The sequence below is a fragment of the Colobus angolensis genome, unplaced genomic scaffold, assembly GCF_000951035.1.
Source record: "Colobus angolensis palliatus isolate OR3802 unplaced genomic scaffold, Cang.pa_1.0 Scaffold61, whole genome shotgun sequence".
Taxonomy (NCBI): Eukaryota; Metazoa; Chordata; class Mammalia; order Primates; family Cercopithecidae; genus Colobus; species Colobus angolensis.
In genome coordinates, this window is record NW_012119710.1 from 3,947,181 (window position 1) to 3,969,359 (window position 22,179).

A 22,179-nucleotide genomic window follows, 5' to 3' on the forward strand; every position below is an offset into this window, starting at 1 on the left:
AAAAAAAAAAAAAAAAAGAAAAGATATATTAGTGTTTCGTAGCCATAAAAAGGACTGAACCACATTTCTTTTATCATTATGTTCATAAATGGAAACCAGAGAATTTAAGCTTACTGGATAACCTTGGATGTCGGTGCATTATTGGGTCCTCTTAGAACCCACTTAGATACCTATGCACCCTCAGCTTTTGTAGATGCTGCCTCTGAGTTCCTATGCATTGACTTTGTGTTTTCTTCAGGCCTAAGTTTGGTGAGAGCTTCAGTTTATGCCAGAGTCCTTTCTATGGGCCAGAGATCCTTTCATTTTAGATTCCAGTTTGTTCATACACCATAGACAGACCGTGACTGTATTTTGAATGAGTTTGCAAAAATATGGTCAGTTTGTTAGAACTTGACCCACCATCTGCTCACTTATCAGTTTCAGGGTTTTTTTGTTTTGTTTTTCTAGTGACAAGGTTTTGCTCTGTTACCCAGACTGGAATGCAGTGGCATGATCATAGCTCACTGTAAGCTTGAACTCCTGGGCTCTCAGCCTCCCTAGCAGCTGGGACTACAACAGGCATGAGCTACCACACCTGGCTAATATTGTTAAATTTTTTTGTAGAGATAGGGTCTTGTCATGTTGCCCAGGCTGATCTTGAACTCCAGGCCTCAAGCAATACTTCTTACTTCTGTCCTGGCCTCCCAAAGTGGTGAGATTACTTTGGTGTAGCCACTGTGCCTGACCCTAGTTTCAGATTTTATATCCAGAGAACTAGACAAGGAATTCCCAACCTTTTTTTTATCCCAAGATGTCCTCCTTTTCTTTTTTCCCCCTCAAAGAGAACAGTGGGGGTTGGAGGGATGGTTATCCTTGGGCTATTCTACTTGTTTTTGTTCCGGCACACCTACTCCTCACTACAGTTAGAAAAATTATACACTGTAGTTTATACTCAGATCTCTGGTCACTTAAATACAAGAAGCTTCAGTCTTTCTTGCTTTCATTTTTTTTTTTTTCTTTTTTGGGATGGTGGTGGTAATGGTGTTGTTAGACTCTAAGTTCTATAAGATTATGTCTTTGTTTAGGCATGGGCAGTGCCTAGCCCACAGCAGATGAATGAATGAATGAATGGGAATATTATCCTATAGATGGTGTGTGGTTTAGAAAATCAACTATTGAGACTTGACAAGAAATTCTACATCGGGCATTGAGACTAACATGATTCCGAATTTTCACTGAGGGATAGATATCACATCCAGAGAACCTGAGAAGGGATCCCTAGAGCTCCTTGTTCTAGCCTTGAGAAGTAGTGGATGAGCTATAAAAAGACAGCCTTTAAAAATAAATGAAATCCTAGTGATAATTTGATCCACTCTCAGGCTAACTATGACAGTTGACTAAGATCAAACAGAGCTAGTGGCAGATCTGGGACTGGAATTAGCCCTCCATGTCCCCAGCTCCAGTACTTTTCTTACTACCTGAGATAGTCTTGCCAATGACCATCACTGCAAGGCAAAGTAAAGTTCTGTGACAAAGACCTAGAACAGAAATAGACGATACATAGTGTACATGCCATGACATTTCCTTCCAGTGCACAAAAGAGATGTCACTAGCCATATGACATTCTTCCCATTGGGTGTGAACAGGCCCTCAGGCAGCTACTACCAACCAATCAGAGTTGGCACTCAAGAGGAAACCCATCTACCACTCCTCTTCCAGAGGAAATAAAGGTTTCATCAGTCAACGAACTCTGGCCTCGACCTGTCTTCTCCAGATGAGCTGAAAACTCCAGCAGGAACCTTACACTCTTTATTGCTCTTCACTGTCCCCACATCCACAAAGGACTTAAAAGTGATGTCTGTAAGCAGGTTTTCCACAGCATGGATCTGCCAGACAGAGCAGGTGCAGGATTAGTCATGACTCCAAGCCAGGCAAGGTGATTAAGAAAAGCTAAATTTATATTAAATTATCATAAAGTCCTAAAATACTGAACATAGTGGTTAAATAACTCCAGAAAGTCCAATCTCTCCAGTGAGTAACGTTAAAACCATTACACATGAGCATGGGAGAATCGCTTCCATTAGTTTAGGACAGAGAGATTTTGCTTTTTACAGAGTAAATCAGTGCTCAAATAGATACTTCCTCAAATATGTCCTTTCTACATTCTGAACAGCCCAAGTGCAATAAGATCCTTCCCCCTTTCCAATCAAGGAAATGCCACTTTTCTACTTGCTCTTCCTCCCTAGACATGAGTATAAGGACCCAGAGTGCTCCCTCCTTTACTGCTTTGTCAAGTGTAATGTGGGGAGGCTGTAATGTGGGGAAGCTCAGACCTGGGGCTGATGCTACTGAGAGCAAGGCTAAGGGCTTGGTATCTCTCTCTAGCAGTCTTAGAACTGACTTGATCTTGTCCTTTTTCACCCATGCTTGGTAGCTGATTTCTCAATACCAGTAACCACAGGAGAAGTTTCAACTCAGGAAACTTCCCCTAGAAATTCTCCCCTCCATTCCCAGCCCCTGTTGTCCTCTCCTGCCACTTCTGATTCCTGGGGGAGAAGAGGTCTGGGTCTGCCGTGGGCTAGGAGGGCCTCATCAGTGGTGCTCTCTACCTTCCTACTCCCTGCCCACCTCTTTGCATCTTTATTTATTCAGCCCTCCCACCACAGGACTTTGGAGATTGCTGGTGCCACAAGGCTTGGTCAGAAAAAGCAAATTAGGCAAAAAACAAACGGAAAAAAAAAAACAAAAAAACCGACCCACGAAGAACAGCTAGGGAGATGTTTTAGGGCAAAAATAAGTCTCAATTTCCCTCATACTAGGCTGAGACACATGCCCTTTGTGTGAATGAGCATGAACCAAGTGATGGCATCCCACACGGAAACTAAGCCCCTTAGCTGAGGAGACAGCTGGAAGAGGAACGTCACCACCCCACAGCCACAGGCTTGCTGTCCACTAATTTAGATCCCTGAGCACTTGAGAAAGAACACAGGAAGTTTGACAGGAAGTATGACCCTCATGGATACTTCTCTTTAGGCCCTGGGTGTCCCAAGTCTCCAACCTGATTGTTCTTTCTGATCATTTATGACAACTTCTGGTTTTTCTTTGAAAGCTTGCTTCTAGGTCTCTTCCCTAGAATCCCAGGGAATGAGGGAGAGAGGGTTCAGGTGGTATATACCATGTTTGGTCTAGGCAGAGCTTCTTAGACTTTTCAGAGACTCAGCCCCCAAGGCCTAACATTCACTCAAGCCACAGGCTCACAACCTGGTTACTCTGATCAAAGACTTAGGAAAGATACTGGCCAGTGGTGGCACCAGGAGGGAATTCATATTAGCCAGTAGCCTCGTTGATAGGGGCCCCCGTTATCCAAAGGTAGAAAGAGCTCCACACATTCTAGCAGGAGAAAGAACAGCTTGAGCCACCCCCATCTCACCAGTATCTGCTGCTGAAAAGGCAGTGACTCTTAGGGCAAGAATAATGTCCACTGCCAGCAATGGACCAGACACCCAGACCCAACTACCCCCCAAAGCTTTTTCATGTTACCAACACACTTGAGGCTGAAGGTTTCCCAGATGCCCATACCTGCTGGGCTGACTTTTCCTTCTTCTCTCAGCCTCTATCCTTCATCCCTCTTTACCCACACCCCCTTGTCCCAGCCCCTGATGGGCAAGTTCTCTCAGAGAAGCAGTCATGCTGGCTGTGATGGGGCAGAGCACAGTCCTGGGTCATCAGCTGCATCAGCACTGAGAAGCAGGCACTGAGGGTACCGGGGGAAGGGGAGGTGGAGCTCTACGCTGGCGAGGAATCATGAATAATCAGTTTCAGGGGGCCCAGGACGGAGTACAAGGTGTGAGGTTCATGGTAAAATCCAGGTCTAAATTCTCGAGATGCGCCATCATTTGTTGTGCACAGGTAGTTATGGACTCAGGTGGTAAACAGCTCCGGTGAGGGCTTAGGAGCAGTTATGGGGTGGGAGGAGGAGGAGGATGAGCACACAGAAGAGGGGCCTGCGGTGTAAGCGAGCACAAGGACTAGACGTCCATAAAGGAGAAGGAACAGGCAGGCAGGGAAGAGAACGCGGGCATTTAGACCTGGCTCTCTGAGGAGAGCTTGCGTTCATGTTTCCAGCCCGTGTCTGGCAGAGAGCCTCGTCTTTCTGGAGTGGCTGCAGTATGGACGCTGCTACACTCAGACTGCTCTTCCTGTAACAGCTGCTCCGTCTCTGTGTCATCCAGGGAGCCAGAGCTGGCCTGGATGGACACTGTGTCTGTCTTCATGCATACATGATCCCGGAGGAGGCCCCCCCGTGAGCTTCGCAGTTGCTTGAGGTCATCCCACTCAGCATCATCCCCAGAGAGGAGGCAGATTCCTTCTACGATCTTGATCTTCTCCTTGGTGTAGTTATGGTCAGGCCCTCCCTAGGGTGGAGAGTGGGCAGATATGGTCAGCCAGTTGGCTTTCTACAAAGGATCCCATGGTAAACTGAAAAAGGAAGTGGATGGGGTAAGAGTAGGAGTGAAGCGCACAAAAATCCCACAAACAAATGTGGAAATGTGACTGGGCAAATGTATGAGGCCTAGCCTAAAAGGGGAGGGGCAGCTATGATGATTATTACCATTATCATACAGGGAGGAGGGAAAACCATGGCTTCCGGTCCTGCAGCAGCCACTCACTGGCTTTATCACTTTGGGCAAATTATTTCACATTTTTAAAACTCAGTCTCTAAAACTCTGCAGTATGAGGAGAGTAACCGTATCCATACCTCACAACCAACTGCTGTCAGGTTAAATGAGGTGATACATGGAATGCAGTTATCAGGGTGCTTGACACAAAGTGCACTATAACATGTTAGCTATGTTACATTGTTACTATGGTTTATTAATGGGACATCATGCTGATATAAATCATCAAAAGCAATTGGCAAGAGCAATTAAATGTACATTTATTCAGGATGTTAAGGATGTTAAGTTACTTTAGGTGTTAGTTTCTCAATTATCTCTTTTTTCTTTTTTTTTGTTTTTTTTTTTGAGACGGAGTCTCGCTCTGTCGCCCACACTGGAGTGCAGTGGCCGGATCTTGGCTCACTGCAAGCTCCGCCTCCCGGGTTCACGCCATTCTCCTGCCTCAGCCTCCCGAGTAGCTGGGACAACAGGTGCCCGTCACCACACCCAGCTAGTTTTTTTTTTGTATTTTTTAGTAGAGACGGGGTTTCACCGTGTTAGCCAGGATGGTCTCGATCTCCTGACCTCGTGATCCACCCGTCTTGGCCTCCCAAAGTGCTGGGATTACAGGCTTGAGCCACCGTGCCCGGCCACAATTATCTCTTTTTTCTAATTTTGTTAAGGAGAAAACTTGGGAGGTAAGACGGGGGACTCTAGAAAATCCTCTTATCTGTCCAGACGTGGTGGCTTACGCCTGTAATCCCAGCACTTTGGGAGGCCCAGGCGGGCAGATCACTTGAGTTCAGGAGTTCAAGACTAGCCTGGTCAACATTGTGAAACTCTATCTCTACTAAAAATACAAAAATCAGCTGGGTGTGGTGGCGGGCGCCTGAAATCCCAGCTATTTGGTAGGCTGAGGCAGGAAAATCCCTTGAACCCTGGAGGCTAAGGTTACAGTGAGCCAAGATCACGCCACTGAACTCCAGCCTGGGTGACAGAGCAAGATTCCATTTAAAAAAATAAAAAAAGAAAGAAAAAAACTGAAAAAAGGAAATCCTCTTATCTGGGTCCTAAACATCACTCCAGTGGGGTCCTGCAACTTATAACCTTTTTTGGGAGGTTACTCTGGCTTTGCTGCCATGAGTCCTGGGACCATTCCCAAGCAAAACCTGGGACTCTTCCAGGCACAGCCTGGAGTTCTGCTCAGCCCTCTCCCTTTACAGCTTCTTCAAAGAGTAGCCTCATTCCTGGCTGCTGGGGTATACCAACTGACATGCCGCCACTGCTAGAAGAAAATGGATCATCTTGGGTTCTGTCCCTGGGGTAGTATTCCTGCCGAGAGTTCTGCAACTGTGGCTGTGGCTCTATTTTTGTAACAATTCTATTCCACAGATATTTACTGAGCCCCTGTGTTAAGCAGGAGACTCTGCTAGGTGCTTTGATGATTATGCAATAAAAAACATGGTCCCTGCCCTCTGAGAGTGACAGTCCCCTCAGCCATGCAGAGTGGGACATAGATAGCACACAAGCAAACACACAGATGTCCGTTCACCCAGCACACCCTCCAAGATGAAATCAGTATAAGATGCAGGCCACTCAGTGTCTTAATCAAGAGACATGCTGGGGAAGTTAGGGAAAGGTGGGGGACATGGCACTTGCAATTTGGGAAACACCACTCCCTCTACAAACACCCAGCAACAGGTACCTGAAATCAAGAGGAAATCAGAAGAGAAAAGGTGAAAGACTATCAGAGGGGTGAAAGAGCTGCTGAGGAAGAAACACACAACAGAAGAAAGAGGTTACACTATTTTAACTGCCATCCTGTGACCTTCATTGTGGTTCTTTTCTGGAGCATCAGATACTCCAGGAACCCAAGAATCTTCAAGAGTCTTTCTCTCAAAGATATTGAGGAGGGGTCTACCATTCCTAGAACTACAAGCCATCCCTGCACATTCTGTTTTGACTGCAGTAGAAGCTTTTTAAAAAGTTTTTTTAATTTAAAAATTTTCTTCAAACATCAACTTGAACCAGAAGTAATGGAAGCTTTTTAAATATGGTAATTCATGGATGCAGAAAGCACATGATTATTATGTGAAATATGTTCATTACACATGAGAGCCCTGCAGGTGTGAGAGGAGGTTCTGACTGTGCTAGATAGGCCAAAGAAGTAGACCGATTAGGGTCTTCATAAGGAATAACTTCTGATGAAGAGTTACAGGATTTTAGAGAAAAAAAACAAGGCTTATATTGGATTAGGAAAATCTGAAACACCAGGTATAGTTCCCTTGTGGAAATGGGGCTTTTTTTTTTTTCTTTTTTTTAGACAGGGTCTCACTCTGTCACCCAGGCTGGATGGTAGTGCCATGATCACAGCTCTCTGCAGCCTCCAACTCCTGAGCTCAAGTGATCCTCCCACCTCAGCCTCCTGTGTAGCTGGGACTACAGGCACAAGTCACCACACCCAGCTAACTGAAATGGGACTATTTTTCATGCCTTAACATTGAGCAAATAATTTTCCACTGAAGTGACAAAGAAGTTAAAAAAAACAAAAGCAGGTAAACCTTCAGAATTCTAGAGAAATTTCTGTGATAAGAGGAAGAACAGTGAAAAACAAGCCATTCCCAACCATAGGTGCTACTAGCTTGGTTAGTAATGGGCAAGTCCAAGAGCTCTTGGGTTTTTTGGGTGTCGTCTGGGAGAGCTCCCTTGTTTCAGAAACACATAGCCCTTTGTAGGGGAATGACAATTCCTGGAGGGAAAGAACCTACGAGCTTAGAAAAATATCTCCTGGCAGGACAACTGCTTTCAGACCTAAATCTTCTGAGATCTGCCTTCTAACCTGGCTCTCACTAATCCCTCAGAGATTCTAGAACTTCCCAGAAACCCAAATTACATTCAGTTCTGTTCGCTGTAACTTCCAAAATGGTAGATGGGATTACTCAGCAGCCCTTACTGACTTATTTGGGCATTTGGAGTATAACCCCTCCCCACACCTCCCCCAAAAGACCCTTGAACGTAAATTTCAATTTTTACCTCTTTCTTATAGCACAGCTGGTTGTACATGGCTGGTTTGGGGATTGCTTCAATCTTCACTTCCTGTGTGGATGTTCGGTAGGAGGGGTTGCTGTAGGTGAGGTTCCCCATTCCAGGATCAGTGAACTTGGATTTTTTGTGTCTTTAGGAGGAAAGGTGATGAGAAATTAGTTGAGATCTTTAAGGGGGTGATACCTGGGAAAGCTGTAAACTGAGTCCGGTAGGCAGCCTCTAAGATGATCCCAGTGACTCTCACTTCCTGGTGTTCATGCCCTTAAGAATCTCCTCCCCTTGAGTGTGGACTGGTCTGGTGACTTACTTCTAATGAAAAGATTATGCAAATGTGATGGCTACTAGATTAGGTTACCAAGAAACTGGTTCTGGTCTTGAGTTGCCCTCCCTCATTCTTTCTTGCTCTTGCTCTGGGAGAAGCAACCTGCCATGTTGTAAGCTGTCCTATGGAGAGGCCCACAAGACAAGGAACTAATGAGGAAGGCCTCCAGCCAACAGCCTATAAGGAGCTGAATTCTGCCAACAACTATGTGAGTGAATGTGGAAGGGGATCCTTCCCCAGTCAAACCTTGAGATGAGACTGTAACCCCAGCTGATATCTAGATTGCAGTCTGTGAGACACCTTGAGGCAGAGGCACCTAGCTAACCTGCATCCAGATTTCTGACCCACAGAAACTGTGAGATAATGGTTGTCATTTTAAGTCACTAAGTTTTAGGGTAGTTTGTTATGCAGCAATGGAGAACTGATGCACTGAGCTTTAGAGTCAGACAGATCTGTTTCAATTCCACCTCTGTGATTTATTAGCTAGGACCTTGATAGATATAATCTAAACTCTCTGGCTGAGTGCAATGGCTCACACCTGTAATCTCAGCACTTAGAGAGGCTGAGGTGGGCAGATCACATAAGGCCAGGAGTTCGAGACCAGCCTGACCAACATGGAAGAAACCCTATCTCTACTAAAATACCAAAAAAAAAAAAAAAAAAAAAATAGCGGGGCATGGTGGTGCATGCCTGTAGTTCTAGCTACTTGGGAGGCTGAGGCACAAGAACTGCTTGAAACCAGGAGGCAGAGGTTGCAGAGAGCCAAGATTGCACTACTGCACTCCAGCCTGGGCAACAGAGTGAGACTCTATCTCAAAAAAATAAAGACAAAAAAAAAAAAAAACTTTCTGAGCCTCAGATCCTCATCTGTAAAGTGAGGAATAATAATACCTGTATTATGAGGTTGTCATGACATTGATCTATATCCATTAATGGTAACTGTTACGATGATGATGATGAACAACAGCAGCAAACTGCAAGCTATGTTTAAAGCATTTGAGGGAAAATATAAAGAAAGAGGGACAAAAAAGATTCTAAATGACACATTCTGCCTTTCCAGAATGATTGCTACTGAGCAATGATGTACAAACCAATATTGTAGTAAAAGGCTGTGTCTGTATAAGGGAAAAATAATTTCCAATTTCAATGGCTTGAAGTGGGGAGTACTGGGAAAAGCAAAGATGTTAAGAGTCAGTCTTAGCTTTGCCTCTTACTTTGTGACCTTGGGTAATATCCTTGGTGCCCTCAGCATCCTAGTCTATAAAGAAAACCCGCAGGGTTGTTGTAGTCATTCAGTAAGGAAAATGCTTAGGCTATGACTGGAGAAGGGTAAGTATTTAGGTTTCCACCCTTTCCTTCTGCTGCCCTGACCAGGTACCCAACCTTGCAATAAGGCTGGTCAGAGCTTGATTCAGTGAACTGCAGAGGTTTGGGAGATCCCAGACATGCTCATGAAGACCAATGAGCATGTGGCCCCTGCAGGAAGACTGAAGTTACCTGTACAGCATCAAAGCTGCAATCACCACCAAAATCAGCAGAATACTGAGGAGTCCACCAATGGCGTAGCTGATATGAAGTCCTTCCCCTAGGAAAAATAGAGAAACACTAGGCAGGGGCCACTGACAACTTTCTAGCTGGTGCTGGTGTGAGGAATGGAAAGATGAAGGGCTCCTTTTGTAGGTGTTGGATCCTATATCATCTGAGGATGGCTAAGGGCCTCCTTTTCAGATAGGTGAATGGGAGGTGCAGGGAGGAGGCTGAGAAGAAATCTGTCACTCTGCCAGCATCTCTGATCCCATTTCGACCCCTCTGTCACTCTGCCAGCATCTCTGATCCCATTTCGACCCCTTCCTAGCTATCCGACATAAGGCAAGGTGCTTAACTTGTAAGCCTACATTTTCTCTTTAGTTATACGTAAATAATAAATTGCTCATAGGACTGGAGGAGAGTATATGAGAGTATGTATATATACATGTGCACACACATGTATGTGACATATATGTGGCTTATCACATGCTTGGCATATGGAAAGCATATCATAAGCTGTCACTGTAAGTGATGAGAGCTATTATGATTATTATTTCTATGGATTTAGTTTAAAAAGAGTTCATCAACCTCAGAGTCCCAGTGAAGGTTATGAAAGATATCAGTGGAGACTTAGATTCATTACATCTTCTTTTCCAGAACAGTGGGGTACTCAGGGCTTACCTGGAGCAGCAGGAACGGCCTCATTGGAACGTGCACAGAGGCCCAGCCTGGCATCCCTTTCAGAACATCTGTGGGGCACAGAAAACTGAATGTGAAGCCTACTTATACTCAATGAAGATCATGCCTTCCTCTAGGAAAGGGGGAAAGGCCTGTAAGCGGGGGCTTTCAGGTATGAGAATGTACCAGATGGAAGATATCAGAAGCATGGAGAGGGCAACAGCAGGAAATGGAGAGAAATCTGTGCAAGGCACTGTTTTCAAGCGTTATACCATGTTTAAATGTGTTATAAAATATGTACCTTTAAAAATGAGAAGCAGGTTTGGGAGTGAGTTGGAAGTCTGCAGAAAGAATACTAAGGACATCAATATTAGGCTTTCTTAAACTACCAGGATGAGTCAGAAGAAGCTGCTAGCCAAGCCAATCTGATTGGATAAAAATTATCACAAGAGCTAAATATCCCAAGGTCAAAAAATGTTTTTCTTCTCTTCATTCTTGCACAAGGGAATATGCAAGACATCCAGAAGGAGTGCTCAGATAACTAACTTGAAATGCTCAGAAGGTGACTTCTTTGTGGTACATTATGAGCAGGCAATCAAAGGCATCTCCTAAACAGCCAGAGAAAAGCTACTTGCAAGAGCATTTGGAACCAAGATGCACTGAATTTTCAAATAGAACTCTGACAATAAGAAAAGGTCCGAGCAGGGGTCAAAAGTTTTCTAAATAAACCTAAAGAAAATCAGAGAGTAATAATGACTGATAGTACTTAAAAGTTAGTGAGAAAGACACATGTTTATACCTGGGTGTTTCCTTTTCTTTACAAACTGTAGTAAAAACAGAGAATGGGGGCACACAGCATATGAATTTGATCATGTGCAAATCTTGTAACTTTAGGGAAACTGAGTCTAAACTTTTTATTTGGGATTATTATTATGTTTCTGCCTTCAGAATTGAAATCAAGTGTTAACTACCTTGTAAGCCACTGATGATATTAAAAATAAAGAGACCAGTATGTTGCAGTGGGAAAAAAAAACTGTTCTCGTTAGAAAAATGTCTAGAAAGGATAAACATCAAAACATAAGAGTAAATTATACATAGGCATAGGATATTCACTTCTTTATTCACATCTGTATTTCCAGATTATTTATTTATTTATTTTTGTTTTTTTGGTTTTTTTGAGACAGGGTCTCAGTCTGTCACCCAGGCTGGTGTGCAGTGGCATAATCACAGCTCACTGCAGCCTAAACCTCCTGGGTTCAAGCGATCCTTCCAACCTCAGCCTCCCAAGTAGCTGGGACTACAGGTATGTGCCACCATGCCTGGCTAATTAAAAAAAAAAAAAACTTTTCTGTAGAGACAGGATCTCACTATGTTGTCCAGGCTTGTCTTGAATTCCTGGACTCACGTGATCTGCCCACCTTGGCCTCCCAAAGTGCTGGGATTACAGGCATGAGCCACTGTGCCTGGCCCAGATTATTTTTTATAAAGTATAAATGGAAAACATGGTCATTAGAATTTTTTGCCAGGTGCAGTGTCTCATATCTGTAATGAGACACTGGGATGTGTGTCTCATTACAGACACACAGACAGCCTAGGGATGCCTAGGCGGGTGGATTGCTTGAGCCCAGAAGTTTAAAACCAGCCTGGGCAACATGGAGAAGCCTCATCTCCAAAAAAAGTACAAAAAATTAGCCAGGTATAGTGGCACACACCTATAGTCCCAGCCACCTGGGAGGCTGAGGTAGGAGGATCACATGAAACTAGGAGGTCGAGGCTGCAGTGAGCTTGAGCTGTGTTCATGCTACTGCACTCCAGCCTGGGTGACAGAGTGAGACCCTGTCTCAAGAAAAAAAAAAAAGAATGTCTCTGAATTGAACGTAACATCATATTTAATCAATTTTAAGATGTTTGTTTTTTCTATGGTCTACCATCTCTGAAACAGGAATGTAACTTACGATCAAAAGCATTTCACATTTGCTGTTGGTTATCTTTTCAGTTTAATTTCTTAAATCAGGATGCATTTTATAATGAATAGCACCTTTAATGAAATAAGATACTTTATACTTGCTTTGAGAACTGTTCGTGTTTATGCTTACTTATTTAATAATGGTGTTTGTGTATGTGTGAGGGAGGTGCACGTGTCATTATAAGCTAAGGCCATCATATCTCTGCGGAAGCCTTTTTGTTCCAAGTTATCAAGCCACAACCCAGAGACTACTGTTGGACAAGCCAGTATGTCAAACCTATGATGTGAGAGCAAATGTCACAGAGAGCAGAAGGAGGAATACCATGTGGGAGGGTCCTCCTAAGTGATTTCTGTTTAAAGTTTTTTTGTTTTTTTGGTTTTTTTTTTGAGATGGAGTTTCGCTCTTTGTTGCCCAGGCTGGAGTGCAGTGGCACGGTCGCAGCTCACCGCAACCTCCGCCTCCCAGGTTCAGATGATTCTCCTGTCTCAGCCTCCCGAGTAGCTGGGATTATAGGCATGCACCACCATGCCCAGCTAATTTTGTATTTTTAGTGGAGATGGGGTTTCTCCATGTTGGTCAGGCTGCTCTCGAACTCCCGACCTCAAGTGATCCACCTGCCTCGGCCTCCCAAAGTGCTGGGATTATAGGTGTGAGCCACCGCACCCGGCCTTAAAGTTGTTCTTAAAGCGTCTTGCCCTCAGAGCTAAAAAGGGAATCACTTGCAACAGTCTACAAGTCTGAATATCACCTTCTGTCCCAAATAACAGGGACTGGTAGCTCATGACGTAATCTACCTCCCAACTACCTGATCGAGCTGGGACTATGAGCTACTGGTCGTGGGATGGTGATTTGAATCAAAGGGCTCACGAGCCTGTATTGAACCTATTTACCTTCCTTCCACCTCCTCCAGAGACATGCGGGTCCGGGTGGTTGAAGAATGCAAGGTGGTAGGTAGTGTGTTGGGTAGCACCGGGCTCTTTTCACTCATGCCAGTGGACCTAGGAGCTGGTGGTACCAGGCCAGGCACTAGACAAAAAAGAGGATTGGAGTGGGTCACTGGAACCACAAACCTCTACATATGGCCCAAGAGTAGCAGCTGGAGAACTTGACAAAACAATCTTTTAGCTGCCCTAGTCACAGGCACCTTCATTAGTAGCCCTTCTTAATACTATAAATAAAAAGGAGTTGGATTCCATAATAGTAGCTCTGGATGGGACAGCTGGCTCACCAAAGTCAGGAAGAGAGAGTGATGCACAGGCCACTGATTATCCCACAGCAGGGACCTGGGAATCAAGAGACCTGAATTCTGTTCTCGCAAATGCCAGAGGGCAGACAAACCCAGGTTTGAGCAATTCCCAAAACCCAAGCAGATTGCTACCAATCACTCCACTAATAAGACCTTCTATATGGGGACCCCACCTAGAAGGACAGATCAGACCAGGATCAGAGGCTGCTGAGCCTCAGCCCTTCCAGGGGCTCTGCTGAGTAGCTCCAGCCATACAGTCCAACTCACCAAGAGAGCAGGGCTGGCTATCAGGTTCGTCAGGACAGGCACATACGAAGTCCGAGGCTCTGGCAAAGCAGAGGTGGGTACAGCCACCATTGTTCACACCACAGACATTGGTCCCTAGAGGCAAAGTAGATGAGTGTCTTATCTGGGACAGAATCAGGTCTCCCAATTTAAGGCTTCTCAAAAACAGGAAATCCAGGATTACCCTACTCCCAGGGACAGGGGAGCAGGAGATATACAAATGTGAGGGAGTAAAAAGGTCTAAGCATTTAAAATGTGAACCAAGAAACTCTCTTGTGGCCCTGTCTTGGTCCCTAAGAGTCCTTGGGGTGACAGACCAATCCCACAGATGTTAAGGAAGCAGGCTCAGTACGCGGGAGCCCACCTGTCTGCCGCTGAGGGGAAACCACGATGATATCCATGAGTCCTTCCACATTTGCCAGCACTGTCTCCTTGTTCCGGCCTGAGTATTTGTCAACACGCTGGATTGACTTGGTCTGCCAGTCTGTCCAGTAGATCCACCTGTCTTGCTACTCAACAGGAGAAGCCCACAAACAGTAAATGTTATTCAGCAAGCAGACTCCTTCTTGTACAGCTTCTATGCCTCACCATTGGCCACTGCCTCTGCTGAAATGCCTTCTTCATCTCTTCCTCATTTCTGTGCATCCCCAGACATGACACTGTCAAGGAAATCTCCCCAAATCCATATAGACTTCACCATTCTCTCCTCTATACAGTTCTGCACCTTGTAGTCACTTGCCCAAGTGCGTTTTTATACTCAAGCAATTTGTTTACAGGTCTGTCCATCCTACCAGATTAGTTCTTCAAGGACAAGAATGTGTTCTATTCATCTCTGAATTTCTGGCACCTAACACTCAGTCCCCATTCAGTTGATTGAATGGCTCTCTCTCTAGCAAATAGGAGGAAATCTGAAGGTTATTCTAGGTTCCTCTGGGCCCTTTGCTCAGAGCACTGCCCCAAATCCTCTGCTTACTTCTGTAGGCAGCTTTCTTCTAATGCAATGATGGTGAAATTCTCAGCCAAGGGTAGGGAGGGGCAATGAAGGTGTTCTCATCCCCATCCAAGGGTATATATCAGAAACTGTGGGGAAACCTGTAGATTGAAAAACCTATATACAGTATTACCCTGTAGTTTTACATTTAGAATATGAAAAAAAAGCCTATCATTAAGTAAAACCAGATAAAATCTTTTTGGCTAGGCCAGGCGTGGTGGCTCATGCCTGTAATCCCAGCACTTTGGGAGGCCAAGGCGGGTGGATCACGAGGTCAGGAGTTCAAAACCAGCCTGACCAACATGGTGAAACCCTGTCTCTACTAAAAATACAAAAATTAGCCGGGCATGGTGGCATGCACCTGTAATCCCAGCTACTCGGGAGGCTGAGGCAGGAGAATCACTTGAACCCAGGAGGTGGAGGTTGCAGTGAGCCAAGATCGCACCACTGCACTCCAGCCTGGGCAACAGAGTGAGACTCCATTTCAAAAAAAAAAAAAAGAAAAGAAAAAAAAAATTAGCCAGGTGTGGTGGCGCATGCCTGTAATTCCAGCTACTTGGGAGGCTGAGGCAGGAGAATCACTTGAATCCAGGAAGCGGAGGTTGCAGTGAGCCGAGATCATGCCACCGCACTCCAGCCTGGGCTACACAGCAAGACTCCATCTTAAAAACAACAACAAAAATCTTTTTGGCTAGTAGAACATAATACAGAATACAGACAGAGTTGATAATATTTGGCAAAAAAGGGTCAAATTTATTTCTCTTTATTTTCTTTCCTTTCTGTCTGTCTGTCTCTCTCTCTCTCTGACTCTCTCCTCTCCGAGATAGCATCTTGCTCTGTTGCCCAAGTTGGAGCACAGTGGTACAAACGTAGCTCACTGCAGCTCAACCTCCTGGGCTCAAGTGATCCTCCTGCCTCAGCTTTCTGAGTAGCTGAGACTACAGGTGTGTACCACCACACCTGGCTAATTTAACAAAAAATTTTGTAAAGACCGGGTCTCGCCATGTTGCCCAGTCCGGTCTCAAACTCCTGGGCTCAACTGATACTTTGGCCTCAGCCAGGGTGCTGGGATTACAGGCATAAGCCACTACACCTGGCCAAGATTTTTAAATAATTGAGAATTCCTGTTTTGGCCTCAGGCCTGGTAGATCTTCTTTTCCTTGCCCAAATTATTTTTGTGTTAGAACTCAAAAGTGACAGCTAATAATAATTAAAATGGGTAGCAATAACATGCGTGTGGTGCTTACTGTGTGCCAGGTACTATACTAATGCTTTGTGTCTATTTCAGGAGGATACTATTATTAGGCTGATTTATTTTGTAGGTAACTAAAGCTGAGAGAGGTTCAGTCACTCCGCTTCAAAGTTACCCAGTTATTTAATAATACAGATAAAACTTGAACCCAGGTACCTGGCACATTGATGGTACTCATTAAATACTTACAAACTGGCTAGATGCCTCAAAACTCTGGCTTTTAGTCACTCCACTCTGTTGCCACTAAGTGAGCTCCCTAAGCCCAGATGCTGGGACCATAGCATTAGGATTAACTGGGGAACTTATCAAAACGTATTTTACTATGCCCAGCCCTCATGAAGCTGCTTCTCTATAACCTCTATAGTCACGACCTAGGAACCTGCCTTTTAACAAGTGCCACATCTGATTCTGTATACCACTCTTTGAGAGCCACTCCTTTGAATGCTAGAACGTGGGAATGGCAGGATAGGAGTATGAGGGCACTGGGTGGCCCTAGCAACCTACCAAGGCTTCAGGGCACAGGAAAAATTCCTAAAATGAGCTTCAATAGCATGTCTGTTCAGTAGCAGCTACAGCTGAGACTGCTGACTTAGAACCCCAAAGAAACATCCCAGTCAAGGAGGTTAGTTACCTCTCTCCTGAGCCAGTACCTGTGTGAGGGCAAAGGGGTGGGACACATGGCTGACCAAGACCTGCCGCAGTTTCCCGTTGAGGTCAGCACTCTCGATCCGGTCCAGATGGGCGTCTACCCAGTAGATCCTGCGAAGAAAACGAAAAGAGTGGTTGCTCCAAATGCTTGCCAGGAAGCCCAGCTCTTCCCCCTAAGAACCTGTCTGTCCCCTCCTGAGCTGACTGGCAGGTGCTATGAGAACTCAAGAAGCACCCTTAAGGAGTCACTGTGAGTCCCAAAGCTGAAGAGGGGAGCTGGTGGTTCATGAGTGGGGAGGTCAGGGCTGCTCTGGGGAGGCGCAGAAAATCTAGTGACCTCAGAGGAACCACCACCCAGCCTCATCTTCAGGAATTTGATTGCCCTTTGACTCAAATAATCGAAGCCCAAAGTCTTACAAATGGTCTTTAAGAGAGCTCAGTTGGCCGGGCATGGTGGCTCACACTTGTAATCCCAGCACTTTGGGAGGCTGAGGCGGGGGATCACTTGAGGTCAGGAGTTTGACACCAGCCTGGCCAACATGGTGAAACCCCATCTCTGCTAAAAATACAAAAATTAGCTAGGCATGGTGGCACGTGCCTGTAGTCCTAGCTACTTGGGAGGCTGCGGCACGAGAATCGCTTGAACCCAGGAGACGGAGGTTGCAATGAGCTGAGATCATGCGACTGCACTCCAGTCTGGGCAAAAGAGTGAGACTGTCTCAAAAAAAAAAGAAGTGAGCTCAGTCTACATGGACCTCACTGAGGTTAAAAGAAGAAGGCATTCTACCACCGTTCCAGAAGTCTTGGATTCCCTTCCCCTTCTTTTGGGTCAGAAGGGGGCATAGACTTCTTCAGAGCCCCTTCCCCCGTCCTCAGCATTTCTTATCTAGACAAGTAGTTGTACATTCTGGAGCCTGGGTCAGGCGTGGTGGCTCACGCCTGAAATCCCAGCACTTTGGGAAGCCAAGGCAGTAGGATTGCTTGAGTCCAGGAGTTCAAAACCAGTCTGGGCAACATAGCGAGACGCTGTCTCTACAAAAAATTTAGAAATTAGCTGGGCATGGTGGTGTGTGCCTATAGTCCCTGCTACTTGAGAGGCTGAGGTGAGAGGATGGCTTGAGCCAGGGAGGTTCAGGCTGCAGAGAGCTCTGACTGCGCCACTGCACTCCAGCCTGGGCAACAGAGCAAGATGCTGTCTCAACAACAACAAAGTTCCAGAGCCTGAAGGGATCAGGATTTGTTATATTATAACAAATACAAGAATCAGCCCTTAAATGAGTAGGGGTGTGAGACCTGTGGTCCAGCCAGAAGACATGCTCTGCCAAAGGCACTCAAATTAGGAACATGTAAACCAGCCAAACAAAACCCACCTAAGGGTTGAGGGCTGGATTTAGCAATCGCTGCTCTAAGAATACATTCCCTCATCCTTCTCAATGGTTCCTCTTCCCCACATACCAAGAAGCTTTCTATCTTTTCATTTTTCCATTTTAATCTCAACCATTCTCTCTTCTGCCCACCCGATCTCCAGGAGGCTGTTTGGTGCAGGACTCCCACCTGCGGGTATCATAGTCCAGGGTGAGGCCATTGGGCCAGCCCAGGTCTGTGTTGATGAGGACCTTCCGCTCAGAACCATCCAGGTTCGCCCGTTCAATCTTGGCAATGTGGCCCCAGTCTGTCCAGAAGAGGTACCTGAGACACAACAGTGCCATCATCATCAAGGCAAGGGAAGATGGCACCCAGGGGTTGAGAGAACACAGAAGGTAACACCATCTTTTCCACCCAGCCCTTCTTCCCTGGATCTCTTTTCTGCTGGCCATAAACTTACCCCTTCCTGGGGAAAACAGCAATGGCCCGGGGCTCATCCAGGCTATTGTTGATCAGCACTTTGCGGCAGGAACCATCCAGCCTGGATGCCTCAATGGTATTTCGACCTGTGTCTGTCCAGTACAGGTTCCTGGCCACCCAGTCCACTGCCAGCCCGTCAGTGGTCTTCAGCCCACGCCCGATCACTGTCTCCATGTTGCTGCCATTCAGGTCTGCTCGCCTTGGGGAGAGCCCAGTGTTGGATGAGCAACCAGACTGCCCCAGAATAGAGTAGAACTCCTTTAACCCATGTTCCCATAACTGGACCCCCACTGAACTGTAAGCTCCACAGGGACAGAGACCAAGTGTCTGTGAGTACATTCCTCAGCACCCAGCATGATAAATGCTCGATAAAGTAATTGCAGAATGAATGAACCAGTTCTTAGGAAGATAGAGTATTTCCTGCTAACTGGAAATAGTGGCGGTTGCCAGGGGATGTCTTGCTAGAAGACAGGTTTATCATTCCCCACATATCTTTGGGAAGAGACAAGGATTGCTAGGTGGTGATTATAAGAAATACAGATTTGTCAAAACCTAACTGTGCATTTTTTAAAAGTTAAAAACAATTTTAAATACAAGTAGATATGAGGTTTCATTATGTTGCCTAGGCTGGTCTTGAACTCCTGGGCTCAAGCAATCTTCCCGCCTTGGCCTCCCAAAGTGCTGGGATTACAGGTGTGAGCCACCATGCCCGACCCTACCTGTGCACTTTTGCAGAGGCCCTACGGGCAGGAGGGAACTCTACCTCAGAATGGGGAGCATGTCACTGTCACCTAGGGGACTTCCTGAAATTGCATATGCCTACCTGTCCCCAGCTTGAGATTCTAATACATCCCTTGGGGAGAGCAAAGAGGAATGTTCCCTGTTCCTCCCTGTGAGAATCTCTGCCATGGGAAACCACTCTTACTGGTAGCAGGGCATCATATTCCTAAGCTTTGTTAGGGCCACAAATTTAAAGAATAAAAATAAAACAACAACAAAATAAAAAACAACAGCTTTGTAAACCACCGTACGCCTTGGCATTTGGCTGGGGCTCCTTTACTGCAATACAGATACTGGTAATACGGCCTACTCATCAGTAAGCCCTCGGGGATTCCTGGAGCTCCCTCAGGGCACAATGATAGATGTGAAAGGCTCCAGGTCCCCACCCTGACTTTTCCAGTTTTTTATTGTTGTTGTTTGTTTTACATACTAGGCTTCCATGTAATCTCTAAACAAACAAAAGTTTGAAACTCTGCTCTAAGTGACAACACTACAAAGTGAACAAGTCAGGATTAGAACTCGCTATCCAAAGTGCCGAATCACTCATCCATTTAGCGGTCAGAACATAACCTCACCCATGGGCGATCAGGAGCAAATCTGTGTCCTCTGGAGGTTTCAGTGTTGCTCATACCTGATAACATCCAGGAACACATCTGTGTAATAGACCTTTCCATCCACGCTGTCATAGTCCAGGGAGATGACATTGTTGAGCTCAGGAACAGGGACGTGCACATCGGTGTGGTCACTGGTGTCCAGTGAGATACGCCGGATGGAGCCACGGCTGGAGAAGAGCAGGTAGGTCTCAGGAGAGGGATCACAGGTCTTCCCATCTCCCTTCAGCTGGATGCCAGTGGGGCAGGTACAGGAGAAGCCAGAAGGCCGAGGCAAGCAGAGGTGGGAGCAGCCACCATTTCTCAAGCCACACTTGTTAAAACCTGGTGATGAGAAGCACAAGTGTTCACGCCTAGCCTGGAACATCATCTGAATCTTACAAAGGTCCCAGTTGCTTGTGGCTGACTCTTTGCTGTTCTAAGTGACAGGATTCAGTGCCTGGCGGGGTGAGGCAGAAGGAGGGTCTGCAGGAGGATCTCCAGGAGTCCTCTGAAGGTGACAGCTGCAGTACCAGCCATACCCAGAGAGAACACAGCCCAATCCTGAAAGGGAGCTTAAACAGGTCACTGTCTTTCTGGCTGTAAAGGAGCTCTGTGCTCTGGATATATCTCTGATGTTGAGATGGCCCCAGAAAGCCAGAGGCTCTGACTCACAGCCCCAGCCCTCTGACTCTCACCTAGTGGCTGTGCCCGGTCCACAGCCTGGATGTCCATGAGGCCTGGCAGGTTGGACCTCACGAGGATAACATTGCTGCCGGTACCCTTGTCGGCACGGTGGATGCTCCGGGTCTGCCAGTCAGTCCAGTATATATAGGAGTCGAGGAGGGTGAGGCCATATGGGTGCTGCACCGGTGACACCAACGTATGCCGATTGGCACCATTCAGGTCAGCAGCCTCAATTCGCTGCAGAGGAAGGAGAGGGTGGGGGGTGGTGATCAGCAGATAGAGAACTCTCCGTGGAGATCTGAGGCAGGCCTTTCCCATCTTCCCAGGCTCCTGGGAGGCAGCAAGGGCACAGCTCTCACCTCGGTGTGGGCATCGGCCCACAGCAGCTGGGAGCCGGCCTTGTCCACAGTCAGTCCATTGGGCCATCCTAGGTTGTTGCTGATGAGCACTGTGCGGTCTGAGCCATCCATTCCGGACCGCTCTAACTTGGCATTCTCCCCCCAGTCTGTCCAGTACATAAACCTGAGTGAGGAAGAATATCAGCTATGTTAGCTCGTTATTCCAGTAGCTACCACCTACCATGAGTACTTAACAGTATGTCAGATACACTTGAGTACTTATAGTATGTCAGGCAAAATTTGTGTTTGACAAAATGCTTTGCAAAATACTTCATGTGCATTATCTCATTCTTCATAAGGGCGACAAGGTATGTATTTTCACTACCACCTCCATTTAATAGATAGGTAAGGAAGCTGAGAATCAGAGAGGTTAAATACTGGACCCAAGTGATATAGCTAATACATGATGAAAACATTTCCATCCTGGGATTCTGATTCCAAGGCTCATGCTTTTAACTTCTACACTGTACTATCACCCTGCGAGAAGTCACAAGAGAGTGGAAGAGCCCCAAGGAGGTCACCTTGTTCCTGTGATGCAAGCTTGCTCTCTGCTACCCACCTTCACCCCATCATAACCCCAGGTGAGCTGGCCCCCTGCACTACCCAGTGTGATACAGCCAGCTCTCACCCCATCTCATGGTACAGTACGATTGCCCGGGGACTGTCAAGGTTCTGCCACACCAACACTTTCCGCATGGACCCGTCCAGGTTGCCCACTTCAATCCGGTTTGTTCCCGTGTCTGTCCAGTACACTTTCCGGCCAATGGCATCCACCGCGAGCCCATCTGTGGTCTGTAGCCCTGTGGGAAGTCAAAAGAGCACACTGGCTCCTATTTTAAAACAGATGGGCTATTTCCCCAGCCCCATCGCCAGACAGGTGGTCCCTGGGCTGGGAGGAAGTCCCACCTGTGGTGATGATGTCCTCGTGCTGTGAGCCATCCAGATTGGCACGGCTGATCCTATGCAGTGTGCTGTCAGACCAGTACACTTTTCCTGGAGAGGGAAAGCTTGGCTCAACCAAGACCCTCACCCCCTACAATGGGACACACAGAGCTGATTCGTGTCCTGAAACACCAGAGCATGTCAGAGAGCCCTGGAGCCTCTAGCAGAGGAAATCAAGGAAAATGCAGAAATATCATAGCAGGATAGCTCTTGGCAGAGATGGAGAGAAGAGGGCCCCAAACCGTGCTCTCACAACCAAAGAGAAAGTGCTAGAGAGACAGGGACAGGGGCTATGCCAGAGGGTATGGGAAACCCCCGGCTCTTGGCAGGAGACAAAGG

The 22,179-nt window shown here is 46.4% G+C and overlaps 1 protein-coding gene across 1 annotated transcript in view; it reads right to left on the reverse strand.

Moving 5' to 3' along the window:
* Positions 1 to 1,916: 1,916 nt before the first annotated feature.
* LRP4 (low density lipoprotein receptor-related protein 4) overlaps positions 1,917 to 22,179 on the reverse strand; it is a 47,569-nt gene continuing 27,306 nt past the window's right edge. Inside the window, exons 24-38 of the mRNA XM_011963558.1 lie at positions 21,805 to 21,891; positions 21,527 to 21,698; positions 20,860 to 21,022; positions 20,512 to 20,737; positions 19,855 to 20,158; positions 18,424 to 18,642; positions 18,153 to 18,287; positions 16,601 to 16,709; positions 14,072 to 14,216; positions 13,690 to 13,803; positions 13,067 to 13,202; positions 10,213 to 10,280; positions 9,502 to 9,589; positions 7,671 to 7,812; positions 1,917 to 4,394 (exon numbers count right to left, since the gene is read on the reverse strand). Of these exons, the coding sequence (XP_011818948.1) occupies positions 4,062 to 4,394; positions 7,671 to 7,812; positions 9,502 to 9,589; positions 10,213 to 10,280; positions 13,067 to 13,202; positions 13,690 to 13,803; positions 14,072 to 14,216; positions 16,601 to 16,709; positions 18,153 to 18,287; positions 18,424 to 18,642; positions 19,855 to 20,158; positions 20,512 to 20,737; positions 20,860 to 21,022; positions 21,527 to 21,698; positions 21,805 to 21,891 (2,441 nt within the window). The 3' untranslated portion in view covers positions 1,917 to 4,061. The remainder of the gene's footprint in view (positions 4,395 to 7,670; positions 7,813 to 9,501; positions 9,590 to 10,212; positions 10,281 to 13,066; positions 13,203 to 13,689; positions 13,804 to 14,071; positions 14,217 to 16,600; positions 16,710 to 18,152; positions 18,288 to 18,423; positions 18,643 to 19,854; positions 20,159 to 20,511; positions 20,738 to 20,859; positions 21,023 to 21,526; positions 21,699 to 21,804; positions 21,892 to 22,179) is intronic.